General features: G+C 44.7%; 1 protein-coding gene across 3 annotated transcripts in view; it reads right to left on the reverse strand.

The window, feature by feature from the left end:
• Window positions 1–464: 464 nt before the first annotated feature.
• The window catches only part of LOC146856881 (carotenoid-cleaving dioxygenase, mitochondrial-like), a 529,204-nt gene continuing 512,757 nt past the window's right edge, over window positions 465–16,911 (reverse strand). For all 3 annotated transcript variants that reach the window (XM_085647341.1, XM_085647340.1, XM_085647338.1), the window contains exons 10-12: window positions 12,360–12,542; window positions 9,384–9,494; window positions 465–6,006 (exon numbers count right to left, since the gene is read on the reverse strand). In XM_085647341.1, coding sequence (XP_085503467.1) covers window positions 5,881–6,006; window positions 9,384–9,494; window positions 12,360–12,542 — 420 coding nt within the window. In that variant the 3' untranslated portion in view covers window positions 465–5,880. The remainder of the gene's footprint in view (window positions 6,007–9,383; window positions 9,495–12,359; window positions 12,543–16,911) is intronic.

Consider the following 16,911-nt stretch of genomic DNA (forward strand, 5'->3'; position numbering starts at 1 on the left):
GGTGCCGAGAGGTCAGAGGGAATGTGTATGCCACATGCTTGGGCCGCTCTGACAGCACGGGCAGGAATGGGACCTGAGGATTTAAGTCTCATAAGCTCGGTGGAGGAATAAGAATAGAATTGGGCATTACGGCAGGGCCCTGGGCCAGGTCGGCCGCGGACGGGCGCAGACGGGCTTGACTTGTGCGCGACTTCGGCGCGAAGTCGGCGCTCCCGCTGCGCTCGTCCGCTGCGCTTCCTCCAGATGGCCATTAAGTTTGTATGTTTGATAAGATAATTTCAAAAATTAAGATGATCAAAATCAATACTACGATAAATTAAAATGACGTAAAAATGTGTCTTTGGTATGTGATTTTTTGTTTGGAATAAGGAATATAAACAAATGACAGGCCTGTGTACTGTTAATAGGGTAATATGAAGTTCCCTATGTAAGTAAATATAAATATATCTTTTCCTCCTTGCCATTTTTTTCTTCTTACTTTTGTATTGTATTTTTGCCCAGGTATAGGAATGCAATTTGGGTAAACCCCTACATATTTTTTGAGCTAGTAGAGTATCTGTCAAGGCCTCATTAAAAGTGATAAGAGTCTCAGAAGCAGCATGGCTAGCATGCAGGCTTCGTCAGGATTTTGCTTTTTACCTCCGTAGTGGGAAGCTGGAAGTCAAGAACCATAACCATGGCGCAGGATGCAGATTCTTCCATGGCTGGGCCAGGAGGCGAAAAAAGAGCTGACTTCAGGGAGGTGTATAGCTCACTGGAATCTTGCAAGTCCTCATACCAATTTTCATTGGTATAGGGTTGATCAAACTCATCACCCCGATCAGGATCGTTGTCGGAGTCTGTGGCAAAAAGAGAATGAAAAGAGTAATGCCTGTCTGGTGGCACAGCTGGAGCAGAAACTTTGGTCGGATTAAGTTGGGAAGTCAGTAGAATTCGGACCGATGTCTAGTCACCATCAGAAAGGACAATCTGGCCCATCTCTTCAGGGGGCGATTTCAGCAGTGGCATCAACGTGACTGGGCCAGTATTGGCTAAGGGCACTGAGGGAGGCGGCCATACTAGAGCTGAGATCAGAAGCAGCACAAAGGGTCCAGCTTGCTCCAAGCTAAAGCCTGCATGCAGTAATCCAGGTGGTAGGCTCCTCAGCTCCGTGGGGCCTGAAGGTGCACCAGGGGAAGTCGGTAGGGAACCGTAGAGCAGGAGCATTGTTGAGCAAAACGCTTTGATTTGGCATGGCATGGCTGATGACCCTGGAACGCGAAGTGTGTTGGAACCACCAGCGGAGAAGGCTCTAAATCTGGTTACTTCAGGAATGGGACCGTTGGAGCCACCCACATGCTTCATCAGGGGAGTGGGAATGGGGTAAAGGAGTGGAACTCTGCCTCGAGTTCTTATTTTTCCTATGCTTACCAAAGGATTTGGAGAGCGACAAAGATTGGCCATGAGAGAAACTGTTGACTACGGGAAAAATAGCGGGATCAGGAAAGTGTTTTCGACTTGGAGCGGGACTTGGAGTGGTCCCCTTGTTTCGTCTTCTTTTGCTTGTTGACGTAAAGTTTTGCCTCGCGCTCCCTAATGGCCTTTAGTTTCATCGATGTGCAGTCCACACATGTCTTGGAATTGAGGCCCAAGCACCACAGGCAAACCAGGTGGGGATCTGTCACAGACATCTGTTTCTGAAAGGCTTAAAACCCGTTGTCTTAGGGGTTGACACCCCTTACTCACTTTGAACATTTGGAGAAATAGTGACAAAAAGCAGTCTCTGAGAGATGAGAGAAGTTTCAAATCCGCATCTATAAGCGCAGAAAGAATGGAACTGACATCAGGATGGGGAAGTAGCACTTTTATAGGCCCTGCATGTCATTTAAGGAGCAGAACGGCGTCAGTGTGGAGCTGCATGGTGCCACCTTCTGGCACACAGAGGTACAATAAAAAAGTGTTCAGATCTAGCTCCAAAAGGCGAGGCGTCTGCGGCCAGAAGCCGCTATCAGAAATATTCAAGCATAGCATAACGATTCGAGATCTGGAAGGGTCATCTGAAAACGCCCCATCCAGATACCTTTCACAACATTTTCTGACTTTTAAAATAGGATTAGTACATTTGAAAAAGCATTTTTGCAGTTGCAACCATAACAAGCATTTACAATGCAATAGGTCTCGCACTGACATTATTTTGAGCTATTGACATTGTAAATGGCATTTTTGTTTATTTTGTAAAATATAAATAAAATGCATTATAATTTATTATGGCAATTGCTAAAAAAAGTTTAAATACGAATCTATTGCATTTACACTAGTGTACTCACAGTGCTTTGTCTGCCATAACCCCGGTGCATATCTTTTCTTGGGAGGTGAAATAGCTCAGCGGGTTACTGCGCCTGCTGCAGCAGCCTAGCTGTCCGCAGTTGTAAATCTAGGCTTTGGATGACCCGCTTTCAGGGACAGGTTGGCGGAAGTGACTGGGTTAAATATGATGTATCCGAAATGATCAGCAAAATGCTCTGCAGGTTGCCAAGGCAGTTCACAAAAGAATGGTGTTTGAAAACGTGTAGGAGAGAAGGACACAGTATTCCAGTGAATTATGGACCCGGTGCTGGCCTAAATGCATACCGGGTGGTGGGCTTCCTGATCACGGCGCTTTGTATGATTCCTCTGAAAGGAGGGGGCGTGGGAGGGGCCGGTATGCGGGTGGGAAAGCGTTTTCCTGGAAAGCGTATCCTGCTCCTGAGGACTTTGCGCTGCGATTTTCAGGAACAGCCAAATCTAAACACAGCTGTGATTCCTAGAGCAAGGCATCCCTAGGGACGGGGAGGGCGCCGGAACGAGGCTGGCAGGGGAGGGGGCGAGAGGCAAGAAGGATGGATGAAAGGAGGGAGTGGTTAAGGGAGAGTGATTCGAGAACAAAGAACGAGAAGGGGATCGTCGGGTGGGGAGAGGGGAGCGGTGACAGAGGCCAGTCGGGTAATGGAGGGTGAGGAGGCTTGAAGGGATGGGGGGTGGGGTGTGGGTGGAGAGAGGAGGCTGTGAGAGGAAAAGAGAATGGAGCTGGTGAAAGAGGTGAATTTGGAGACAGAGGGGAGGGTACAAAGGAGGGGCATAACCGAAGCCCCTTCAGTGCAGGTCCTTCAGGGGACCCCCAACCCTTAAGGGTGGGCATTAAACTGTGAGATATAGTGGACTCAGCAGCCCTTCTTCACATGCTGCGGGGGAAGGGTGGTGGATTTCATTTTCTTGTTGCGCCAATGGGCCAAAGGCAATGGATTTAGAGGAATTAGGGGTACGTGGGTGCTGTAGCATCCCCAAATGTTCTGATGGTGAACAGCATTAAAGATGATTGTACATTTTGTCTTTACAATGTCGCGTTTGCTGTGCATCAACGACAGAGATCAAATGTCAGTCTAGGCTTCTGACAAACTATTCTTTTGACATCAAGACTGATGTTTGCTTTTTAGGTCTTGTTTCTTTGCACTGACTGTCCTGGAGCTGCAGAACTACGCATGAGATTTAGTGAACTCCGGGCTTTGGCATGGAATGCGCTGAGGTTTTGGGTAAAAATATGCAACACAATCTAATTATTCCGTGGTTTTAAAACAGTTAGCACCCTTCGCCTATTAGTAATGGGACCCCCAGACCCACAAAGCTTCCTTTGAATGTTGTTGGTGCGAGGGTCGGTGGTCGCTCCTTTGTGCACCCAAGCAAAACACTGACCAGTTTTAATGCGGAATGGGTGCTCTGGGGTATCTGGAGGGAGAGCGCGTTTTAAAGGCGGAATTGCACGTACTTTTGAAGCTGCATCTCTGAGGGAGGCAGGAAGGACTCCTCCGAGGAGCGAAAGAGGGTGTCAGACTTCTGACCCCTTTCTATCGAGTTCTGGAGTTTACAGACTGGGGTCACTAGCCACTCCAGTCAGCAGAGGCATCAGCTAGGAGTCAACGTAGCTGTCACATTCCTGTAAATAGAAGCAAACTGGTTTTGTATAGCGCCTAGAGAGCGTTTTCGTAGTTTTATGTGAAGTAAAAAACAATTAACGTATCTCCTCTGATACCGCAGGTGAAATAACACAACCCCCAAAGTGCATTTCAAACCCCCAGATAAGGTGCTTAGCTCAGTGCCCTGCTGGGCTTTTCAGTATGGAACATTTAGGCCGGTGGTTTAGGGGGCGGGGCCTGTTCAGATCAAGTACAAAAAAAGGAATGGGAGGTTGGGCGCCCGAATAAAATACAGCTACCCCAACAACAAAAAATAACAAGAAAACACCAGTGGAAAGAGGTCCCCAGTAACCACTAGGTCTGCGATTAGCTAAGACAACACATCTGCTTTCCCGGTGTTGGCATAGTTGGGTGTTGAAACAAAGGAGGAGGTTAATGTGCGGGGTGGTATTGTTATTAAACCTGGGTCGGTGCTCGTCACATGCACAGCTGACCGTGAACATACATGGGAGAAAGAGGTGCATGGTCTTTTAAGCCAAAGACGCCAGCCTCCACCCCACCCCCCCTCCTCAGCACTATTTTTCCACCGAATCGTCTCCCCCTGGTGGAGAGGGGGAGGGGGCATCGCAGGGCGAGTTAGCAGCAATCTGAATCAAGTTTGCGCCGTGCTAATTTCAGTTGACAGAGCGTGTGTTGAGACTGAACTATATAATGTGCACTTCACTCTGTTTATTAGGGTTGGACAGCTAACTAATGAGCTCTGCCCTCGCACAGTGGCTTCATACATTCTCTGTAGTGATCTCTGCGTAACATGCACATGACAGCGTGTGTTGCCGAACAGCTCAGGCGGTTAACGTACCTGCAGCAAAGATTGGTTTATAAGCAGCAAAGCCCTCACAGAAAAAGTGCTCATGGGGAGAATGAGCTTGCTGCAGAAATCTGTATATGCTGGAGTATATACATTCTAACACAGGGAAAATAGTTCGGGGGCACATGTGCCTGCTATGAAGATCGGGAGCAAAGAAAAAACGCCAGTCAAAGGAGCAATTGAAAACCCTACTTTCCATCCAACCCCTCTCTCTCATTTTCTCCTTTTGCGCACGCAGACTCGGACTGCTCTTCCGAAGAAAAGCAACACTGTCTGTGGTTCGGGCACGCAAGTGCCGAGGAGTGATAAATAATAAGCTGCCGCACTGCCTACCCAAAACAAGCGTTACACGGACGCGAAAAAATAGATGGCCCCTGCTCGCGCAGACTCAGACGCGAAACGAAACCCAGACAAGTTACCTGATACTGCTAATTAGAAACAGATGACTCCCCTAAAGATAAGAAGTTGTTTCGCGACAGCCGCAAAGCAGATAATCCTGTCCGGATGGGCCAGACGAAAAGGGGAAAGGGCGGCAACAAAAAAACTTAATTTCCAATGGCAGCCAGCCAATGAAAAAGAGGGACGGGGCTTCAAGTCCCCTTCTGAAATCTCCTCACTAACAATATGTCTCGCCGAGCGTTCAACGCAAGCGTGCTGCAATGCTAGGCGAGACCTAAAAATGATTATATCAGGGCAAACTACTGGTCAACAGTAGAGAAAGACATGAGATTTCTCAAAACAGTTGGTGCATTGGTGGTAGTGGATTGATGGTGTCTCTAGTTGTTTTTGACACACAACTGGATCAGTACACTTGCCCCAAATCCTAATGTTTCAATGATTCTTTTCCTAATTTTTACATTATACTGATGATTTGTATAGTGCTTTATGTCACTAAAAGCACAGGAGTGTACAGATATCTTCCAGCCAGTACTAACTTTCTTAGCAAATAAATAAAACATGATATTCATAAAGGAGAGGAAAGTAGGCACTTATTTTTCTTTAAAAAAAATATTCTCTACTTTTAGGTTTCCATATAATAAATATTGCATATGATATGTATATAATACATATTTCAACCACTTTTCAAGATATTCTGTCAAATGCTGCAAAAACTCCATGGAAGCCACAGGGTATCTGCACTGCCACTTCTGCTCGGCCTATTTCAGAGAAGGTCTTGGCATCCAGCAAGAGAAGAAAGGTGCGATTAGTCTGAAATAAAAAAAAGAAAACATAAATAGTATCTGAGTACTCATAAGCTACTTGCTGGTGGAGTTTAAGTTCATCTCTGAAACACCCATATGTAGATTAATAAATGGTAAATCGTGCCTTTGTACAAGGAAGGCGCTCTAATATTTAAGCACCCAGGATAGAATTGGGCCAGTTGCCCCAACGAGCACTCTGAAAGCAGGGAACTGCAAATACAGGCAATACTTAATTGAAGACAGGACAAAGAGGTTTTGGAGTTTAAAGCGACTAAAATAAATATTCCAGTGACACAGAAGGCTATATGGATCAGGCATATGGTCTTTAAGATATCTCTATGCCAGGGCCCCAAGAAATGCCCCTACATCCATCAACGAAGGAATGCTCATAAGTTATGAAGCCCTCAGAACAGGATGCCATTTTCCTGCAGACTGTGAGCCTCATTTACAATAAAACTGTGCCGCGGGAGAGCCCTACTTTTGCAATGCTCTGGTGGCATAGCGGCCTGCTCCATATTTACCAGATCATCACTAAGCAACTTTGCGTGGTAAATATCCTTCCCTTTAACACAGTTTTCTGCGTTAAAGGGGGTGCAATGGGTGTTGCTGTGGGCTTTCCCAGCAACACCCATGTCTTTTTGACACTGCACCAGATTTACTAGGAAGCGTAACTCTGAGGCAGTGCAAAACACGTACGCCTCCCCAAGGGGAGGCGCAATAAGGAGAAATACCTTTATTTGCCCTTGTTTTTCCTTTTTCTATGTGGGCTATAGAGCACACAGAAAGAGGAAAAAGCCTCTTGGGACGCAGGCACCCTTGCACCATGGCGCAAAGGTGCCTGCATTGGGGCATGGCAGCCCATTGTGCGTCAGTGCATGGGAAAAGGACAGAAATGCACCGTATCTGATAGATACAGTGCATTCCTGCTATTTTCTTTTGCTGTAGTTCTGTGCAGCAGGAAGGCCTGCAGCGCTGCCCTATGGCAAAATCTTCTAAATAAGGCTCTGCACATGCTCTGACTATCATTGGCTGCTGACAGAGCATGCACTAGGCCATAAGCATGTGCAGGAATTAGAAGAACTAATAACGAGGTTACTCCCTATTCTCAAGTCACTACTGTGATCATCAGAATCTGGAAAGCTATTGCTGTTAATGCATGGAGATCCTTCACTTCTGAAATTAATGTTTCTTGTTGTCTCGTCTCCTTCCTAGTCTTGCCTTTCATTGATCTTCCTGGGAGCCTAAATTTTCTTTTCCTGACTTATTTCTGTTTTCTTTGTATATTGGGAATGCCTGACATCATTGGCGGCACCTCCGTAATGGCAGAGGAGCATCGCGCCACTGCCAGAAGATGATAAATAAAACGATAATAACACGTTATTATCGTTGTATTTATCTCTGTCGGAGTTATGTACATTTGACAGGAGGGGCGGGACTGGGCCAGGTCAGGGAGGAGTATTCTGCACTTTTAAGTGCACATATGTGTTTGGCCTGCCATCTCAGGCCAGCCAAACACACCTGCTTATATTTTTCCAACCCAGCTGTATTGTACAACCGAGTTGGAGAAACCCCACAGCCTCCCAGGCACCGCCTGAGCAGCATACAAGACTGCTCAAACTAATCCTGGAGCTGCTCCCGTGCTAGAGAGCAGCATCTGGATTGGGTGGGGAGCCTGTGCCCTTAGGCCCATGCACTGCGGGGGGGGGGGGCAGCAGCGGAAGCAGAGCGGAGCGGCAGATAAGTGTTTTTTTTATTTTCCAACTTCTCCTCTCCAAACACCCTCCCCCTTGCCCCCTCCCACCCCCCCCACACTGCCCTCCCGGTTTTAATTGGCGGCAACCGCAACTGCCTGTGTTTACCACAGAAAGCTGCTCCTCGTGAAACGTGACCCTACTACAGTTATAAAACCATTGTGAGTGAGGGCATCTCACAAAAAGTGACGGACTGGTCTCACACACCACCTGGTGTCATGCTTCATCATCGGCCAGTCCTCGCCCTCTAAAACCTTCGTTTGATAGAGGTTGGGCATACACCTGGAGGCAGGGATGCACTTCTAAACTAAAGAGTGGGGGCCCGTGAAAAGGAATGTGGGGTTAAAAATCATTATAGTTACCAGAAATTCAGTTTTAATGTGGCTAATAACTATATGAAACTAAAAACATAGGGCGGTGAGTGGGGTGTTTAGTGTCCCCTAACCGTCTCGTGAATGGTCAACATGTTTCTGCCATGTAGGCCCAAGTGGGTCCAGGGCATTCATCAGGACCTAAGTGTAAACAGGGGGGCTCCGTTCTTACCAACTGGTGGCAAGAAAGTACCACTGTGCGGGTGTGGCAAAGGCCGCACTCCGCTTCCTAAATGGCTTCCAAACGTCAAGCCCTAGTTGAGAAAACTACTTGCCACATGGGGGGAGGGGAGGGGAAACTCCTGTTCATTTGTCTCAGGAAAGAATCCCTCGCCGTCACCGTCCTATGTTTTTAGTATCATATAGTTATTAGCCACATTAAAACTGAATTTCTGGTAACTATAATGATTTTTAACCCCACATTCCTTTTCACGGGCCCCCACTCTTTAGTTTAGAAGTGCATCCCTGCCTCCAGGTGTATGCCCGCCCTCTATCAAACGAAGGTTTTAGAGGGCGAGGACTGGCTGATGATGAAGCATGACACCAGGTGGTGTGTGAGACCAGTCCGTCACTTTTTGTGAGATGCCCTCACTCACAATGGTTTTATAACTGTAGTAGGGTCACGTTTCACTAGGAGCAGCTTTCTGTGGTAAACATTTAGCAATTGAAGGCCGCTAGCTCCAAGAACCCCACACCTCTTGTTCCCTCCTCCACACACTGTGGAGCCCCTTTGTGATTACAACCGCAACTGCCTGCCATAAAACCATATACCTTCTGCTAGCCAGCCAATCATCCATACTACTGAGCTTCACTATCAACAATGCTTCAAGTCCTCTAAGCTCAACTTATCTTTATTATATCACCTCTCTGCCGACAACACAGTAATGTGTTGCATCCTGATTCTTCTGTGCACTGGCAGTACTTGCCCGAGTTCTCAGAAATGCTATCAGTTTACCTTTACACAGACATTATCTTATAGCAATTTTCATGGATACTACCGCTGACTAAAGTTAACGACAGCTGCAAGAAGCTAATCCATGATAAAAAAGAAAAGAAATAAAATCATTGTAATTTTGTATGGATTATTTCATAGATAAATAACTTTCATTTTGGGTAGATGTGCAGAACGAACTCTAATTCTGATTAAAAAAATTAAATTCAGGTATTATTAAAACATAATTATATATGTGAAGCACATTTATATTATTTTTTTAATTGTACAATATGCAGCACTAGGTGAAAATAAAAAATATTCTTGTCACCTGGTTCGGTGTAATAACGACAGACAGAATAACTCCTTCATCCTCTTCTGTAGCATCTGGTAGTGGCACGAAAACAGGCTCTGATGGGTAGAATCCAGTCTGTCGCCAGACCTAACAAATAAAATATTTGTCAAAGCACAAAGCATCACCAAAAGCACAGAAACTCTGAATTATAAAGTATTCTGAAGAAGTTATTCAGATCTCAATGTATCCAATGCACAAGGTTTTGTGTGACCAAGTTTCAATTAGGTGCATTAAAAAGTACCATATAGGAACAGACATGGAGTCTCTGATTCACAAAATGAGTTTATGTGAACATTAAGAACTGCAAGTTATCTGAACTTTCAGATAGTCCCATTTCACAGGTACACTAATTTTTAATAACAGCATAGGTTTCAGCATACACTGTTGCAATTATGATATATTTGGATAATTGACACGTTGGAAAGATAAACACCTCTAAAGGTCATCTCCTGTTATCAGATGCCAATTCAAGGAGAGTGACATAGAATGCCTTACTGACTAATTCTATTCAAAGGGACTCTTGCCACTTGTTAAAGTGCAATACCTAGTCAAGCAGGATGGACTTTGGACTGTGCACTTCTGCAGCGATGCAGCGAATCTTATTTGCAGGGAGTGTGTTACAGATACTTGGAGTCTTGACACAGAAGGCATGTCCAACCTTAGGACTTAGGGTGTAACACAGGATGTCCTCTTAGCAATACCAAAACTCCAGCTGTGAGTATAGTTAGACATTTTGGGGATAAGGTGTGAATTTGATAAGTACTAAAGGCACTTAAAAGTCAAAAGTGTTGAACTAAATATGTTATCCTACTTATAGGTGGTAAAGAGAACTTCATTAGGATGGGACAGGGTCTTGTCTCCTTGGGCCCGAAATTGCTCAAGAGCAGCAATTTAAGCCATCTAAGGTCTTTAAAGGTATTTGTTTGGTGGTCCGCAATAGAGAGCATTGTAGAAGTCCAAACGCAATTAACACTGTGCTCCAAACATGGTGCAATGGGCTTTAGATAAGAAAAATACAATAGGATCTGAGCTTGCGTATCTGGAAAACGCAGGTGACAACCTCTGCCTCGGACTTAAGTGACAACGTTGTCTTAGAGTCAAAATCACTCCTTTATATTTCACTATGGCTGCCTCAGCAGAATGAAGATCAATAAAGTCCAGTAGGTTTAAAAACTTTTTATTTAGGTGTGCCTTTACTTTCTAGGCTCCCTAAAATGAAGACCTCAGTTTTTGAGCCATTGAGCCTTGGGGAGTTACCAGTCAGCTATGGCTCGAATTTAGTCAGGGCAGATTCTATATCTTTATATGAGGATAAGTCGTCTGACAATTAAAGATACACTAGCAGGGCATCCACGTAAGATTGTGGCGATATTTAGGTCACTCTTAAACACACTGAAGAGATGAGCAAGGTAAATGTTATAATAAGGTGAGGCGATTGAAACGCCATAGGGACTCCATGGGAAGAGGCACTTATATTATGATAAAGAGGCCCATCTCCATATGGGGTCCTTCCCTCCACAAAGGAAGCGACACCTACATTCGCAAACAAGGCCAACTAGAGATTATTGTCATTTCGAGTAACAGCACATTTTTAAAGGGAGTTAGTAAGGTGAAATATACAGATATTTGGCACCAATTTCTGACTTTGATTGGATTCACAAATTATCTCAATTGTATGTAACAAAAATTACGAGAGTTATACATTTTTGAGTACTATCAAGCAAAATATTCTCGGATCCTAAATGTTCACCTGGTGAAAAATGATGCATAGATAAATCTGATACAAATAAACATTTGCCGATTCAACTCATTTTAATTCTCCTGGGAGAAGATATGTTTTTCCTTTGCAGAAACCCCCTCCCCTAAATCCCAATTTAATATGGGGGCAATCTCTCTCCATTCCCACCTAGTAAACAGTAGCAGCCGGAAATAAAAAATAAAACAATTAAAACCTACCTTTCAGCCAGCCCGGTTCCCACGTCTTCACTGCTCCTGCTCTCCTGCCTCCGACAGGAACAGGAAGCAGGCAGCCTCTCTCCCCTACCCTAAGCCAATCACAATGCTCCTGTGGAGCGTTGTGATTGGTCGGGACGCTGCCCAGCCATGGGCTAGTAGGGGATGGCATGTTCTCCATGTAGGCTGCAATGCAGCCTTGCTGGAGAAGTGCAGAGTACGCATGACTGGTTTGGGTGGCCCGAGAAGCCCGACCAAAGAGTCTTTGCACACTCAGGAGTGGGCAAACCACTGTTGCCCTGCCCAGGCAGCTCCATCCACCCGCCCGCAATGCGCAAAGAAACATAAGATGGTAATAACCAAAAGTTATTACCATTATGTTCTGGCTTTCTCACACTGCGAGAAAGCAGTGGCGTAACGGTCCTCTGCACTAGTGGAGCAGCCGCCCCTGCTAGTAAAGACACGTTTTCCTACCTTTAAATGGAATACATTTCAGAGAGTTTTTAGGGTGGGCAGCTACGCACTAGAGGTACATGAATAACTAGAAAGGTACATGTATGTGGGTCTTTACCTACCTTGGGTGTTGGGCACACCCAGAAATGCCTACAAAGACTATCTGCAACCTTGGAAATTTCACAACAATGGTAACATTTCTGCATTAAGAAATGTAATCTGGGCATGTAAAATGCCAGCAATCTTAATTCTGTGACTCAAGATTGGGAATCAAAAAGTGGTCCTTATAAATATTTAAGTTCAAGTTTGGGGCACAAATATTTTATGAATCAGGCCGATAGTAGATAAGAACACTCTCTGGGAAATACTTCAAGTGGATGAAAGCAATTAAATACAACAGAATTTAGACAATCACCGGGGAATTTACTAACCAACACCACCACAAAGATAAAAATCCAGTCATCAGTCTTCGCAAAGAATGCGGTCACTAAGAATGCCCATTTGTCTCAGATCTGCTACTTTGAAGATGACGGAGAGGTTTTGTACCTTGGTCACCTTTGTCTCGACGTCCATCTTTATAAGTGAATCTCCTACAAGGTGTCCAGTACCAAAGCCGTAGAAGAAACGGTATTTCTTTGTGTTGTATCTGGCATAGTTAATGCATGGGAAGTCAAAGCCGCCCAATTCTTCCAGCGACTCGTCATGAAGATCTTCATGAGTGCACCACACCTAGCAGAATGGTAACAAGTAAGGTATTAGAGAACAATGACATCAGTAACTCACTTTCACTGTAGTAGTCAGAATGGAGAGCCCACCTATGCTATGGCTGTGAAGTGCTTCAAAGGATGGGAACAACGACCGTCGACATATAAGTTACAAAAATATTGAGGGCCTCATTTATAGTAACATTCCATGGCGCAGGAGCCTGCTCCATATTTACGAGGCAGCACCAAGCCACTTTTTTTGGGCTTAATTCTGCCTCATCAATATGGTTCCCTTTAACGCAGGTTTCTGCATCAATGGGGCGTGCAATGGGTGTTACTGGGGGCGTTCCCAGCAATATCCATGGCTTTTTGACATTGCCGCAGATTTGCGAGAAATCGTAAATCTGAGGCAGCACCAAAAACGTACACCTCCCCAGGGGAGGCGTAAGAGGCATAAGGGAGGCACAACAAGGAGTAATATATTTATTTCTCCTAGTTTTCCTTTTTCTATGTGTGCTGCATTCTGCAGCACTCATAGAAAGGGGAAAAAGCCTTTTGTGATTGTTTTTGTGCAGGAAGGTTTCCCTCTCTGCACAAAAATAATCATCCCCGCAACGCATCCCCCCTTGCACCATGGTGCAAAGGTGCGTGTGTTGGTGCACGGCAGCTCATTGTGCCCCGGCGCACGGGGGAAAGTAAAAGAATGCGCCGTATTTAATAGATGCTGCACATTCCTGCCCTTTTCTTTTGCGGTAGGGCAGCGCCGCAGGAAAAGCTCTACAGCAAAACCTCATAAATGAGGCCCTGAACATTTTATTCCATGTCCCAAGATTTGCCTCACTGGCCCAAGTCAGTCTGGAGCTTGTGATTATCAAGCAAACCACAGCAAGACAAGGAGCGTTCTTAAAATATTGTTTTAAACTTAGAGCCACGCAAGATCAGTCTATAAATAAACTTCCATGGGCCGAATTCAGTAGCGGTGACGTAAAATTTCCAGCACAACAATATATGGATGAAGGCCCTGACAAATCTTCAAGTAAAAGAACCTTGGAAAGCACCAGCCGCTTTTCAGGTTTCTAAAAAAACTCTTCAATAAAAGCATGCGTAAATTGTAGAGTTGCAAGGATAGGCAGGTACTGTCAAAACGATCGCATGCCTGGATGGTTTTAAACAGTTGCATTTCTTTGCACTCTCAATGTTATTTTTTCGTGAGATACCAAAGCTTCTTACAGTACAAATATTATGTTTTATCGCTTTGGCCTCCTGCCATCTCATGATCGTGCACCGACACGGGGCAGGGCAAGAGGAAGTAACATGTGCAGACTTTGTAATCAAGTGGCAGCAACCTTAATACACGTGGTCTGCATATGTCCGGCCCTAGTGGTCGAACGAAAGAAACATCTTTAAAATGTGTTCAACTTCAGACATATAAAAGTTTGTTGCCAGGCTGCCAATAGCTGCTTAAATCCTAACGATCCAACTTGATACATAAACTTTGTAAAATTTCTCTCCTAATTAGAAAGGAAGTCAAGGTAATTAGGGGCAAATTTACAAGGGTATTGTGACACCAGAAAAACACTTTTTCTGACGTTCCGGTGGCACAATGCCTTGCACTATATTTACAAAGGGCGTTAATTCACTTTTTGTGGCTTAATGCCACTTTATAAATATGGCACCCTACACACAGTTTTGTGAGTTAAAGAGGCTTTCAATGGGTGTTGCTGTGGGTGTTCCACCGCCACACCCATTGCTTTTTGACGCTGCCCCAAATTTACAAAGATCTGTAAATCTGTACCAAAAACTTGTGCAAAGCAAAAGCAGGCATTAGATTGGTGCAACGAGCAGAAATACTTTTATTCCTCCATGTTTTTGCAGAATGCAGCACACATAGAATGAGCAAAAAGCAATTAATGGTTGTTTTTGTGCAGGAAGGTGTCCCTTCCTGCATGGAAAAAATCATTAGATGATGGTGATTTGCTACTTCTGTGTGTGCTGCAAAATCACCATTATTTATTGTTTATGTGTAGGAAGGGACACCTTCCTGCACATGCACATAAACAATCATTGCTGCAATGCAAGTACCCTTGCACTATGGCGCAAGGGTGTCTGTGTTAGCAGGTATTTTTTGCGCCAGCGCAAGGTAAAACAAAGAGGTGCATCGTATTCATGTAAATACGCTGCATCAATGCATTTTTTAAATGGGGCGGTGCTGAAAAATATGCTGCATCGCTGCGCCATTTCCTCGTAAATATGCTGCTTAGTGACAAGCCTGTTGAAAGGGAGTAATTCCCTTTTTTACTTATTTTGTGCTATTATTTTTCTCACTATTATTTTAATTCAATAGTATTTAGTTCCTCACACGGGAGCCTGTGAGGGTCTGATGCGTTGCTGGACCCTGGTTTCTGCACAGTTTTTAGCCCCCCCCCCCAATTTTGGTGACCGCGCTACACAGAATTGGCATTTCAACATGCCCCCCTCACATTGAGGAATATTTAAATCCTGCCACAGCGCGTGCGCACCGACAGATAGCACCAAATGCCAGGACCCCTGCACAATCTGTCTCCCACCCTGTTACTAGAATCACCTACAAATGCCAGGACCCCTGCACAATCTGACTCCCACCCTGTTGCTAGAATAAGCTACACTGGTAAGGAAATTCAAGCACTTAATTCCTCAGTCTCCCCCACTGGCTGTGCATGCTTCAATTGTGCCTTGCTCTCCCTATGACAATCTGTGACTGCCATAAGTGCAACTTCCACATAGCAGCCCCTGTCTTGCTCACTCCTGCCACGTCACTTAGTAATCAGCTAACTCTTCCTTCATCCTGCGTGAATGAGCTGACCTCCGAAATTGCGCTGTGCGCTTATACATGCGCGCTACCTCTCTATGCGTAAATCAGAACTGGCTGACTTTATAGACAGTCCTTACTAAAACATGGGTAGGCGCTGAATCCAGCCCTGACTTCACTGTAATATTACCCATAGGATTCTCAATACACAGGCTGGGCAAACCTCTTAAAAGCGGTGGTGGACATGCACTGATTTACTGAGATTCCTTTACAGCCATATTTAAAACAGTCCCATAATACACTTTTGCAGATCAAAGCGGGAAGTGGGTACTTAACAAACTATCAAAAGCTGGCAAAGAGTTTTACATGTTGAACATTTATGCTCCCAATGTAAATGGCATGAGTTTCTGTAAACTCATCGATGAACTGATCGCAGGACTCCCTAATGACACTCGACTTATCATAGGGGGCGACTGTAAACTCCCACTGGATGCCACCGTTGATCGTAGCTTGAGATCGAAATTTAGACCATTTTCATCCCATAAATTACCTCACAAAATATGCTCTAAATATTTCCTTTCTGACTCCTGGTGCCTTCAACACCCAGACACCAGGGACTACACTTTTTACTCCTCCCCCCACTAATCATTCTTCAGAATGACTAAATTGTGTTTTACAGCTATGGGGCCAGAACAATCTCTGACTCTCCCATTGATCCCAGATTGATCTTGGATCACTCTGCCATATCGGTTTTACAGGACTGGTCCACCTCTACCTCACTGACGAATCCTACAGACTCAACCCAGACATATTACAAGATCCTACCCATATAGAGACAATCTGTTTAGCCTAAACCATTTCTTTCAAGACAACTGACCGGGCGACTGTTCCCCCAAGTATTTTAGGATTCCTTTAAGGCCACTTTTAGAGCCAAACAATTAGAAATTAGGCATCACTCTGAGGAGGGTACTCTCTTGTTGGACACCCTAAATAGAAAAAAATATGAATTTTACAAAATTCTGAGTTCCAGGGCTGGTCAATGGGTAACTAAATTCAATTCAATAAAATTAAGTACTGGCAAAACCGTCGGGAAAGTCATAGCTCATTACCTAAAATACAAACAAAATTGTCTCCAAATGGCCCCTGCCAGAGATAAGGAGGAGCAACTCCACCTAGACCCTCACAAAATCTCCCGAGTTTGTTTAGACTTCTACAAAAATTCATGATGAAAGCCTCAATGTTAACTCCACTGACTAGCATATTTAAGAAAACACAACCTGCTTGAACTAGATGCCCAATGCCAACTTCGCCTAAACCAGGTTATCACTGCCTCAGAACTTCAAACAGCCATCAAATCCCTCAAAGTGTCGAAAGCTCCCAGTCCGGACGGACTCATTGCCCACTTCTACAAACTATTCACAGAGGAATTATGCTGACCCCTTCTTGATCTATTTTACAACAATGCAGAGTCTGGGGGTATCCGGGATACTACAGCTGAAAAAATAATAGCACTCAACCCCAGGGAAGGGAAGGACCATACTTATACTAAAAACTACAGGATGATATTGCTCATCAATTTATACACCATAATCCTAGCTAAATGCCC

This window comes from Triturus cristatus, chromosome 3_2 (genome assembly GCF_964204655.1).
Source record: "Triturus cristatus chromosome 3_2, aTriCri1.1, whole genome shotgun sequence".
Taxonomy (NCBI): Eukaryota; Metazoa; Chordata; class Amphibia; order Caudata; family Salamandridae; genus Triturus; species Triturus cristatus.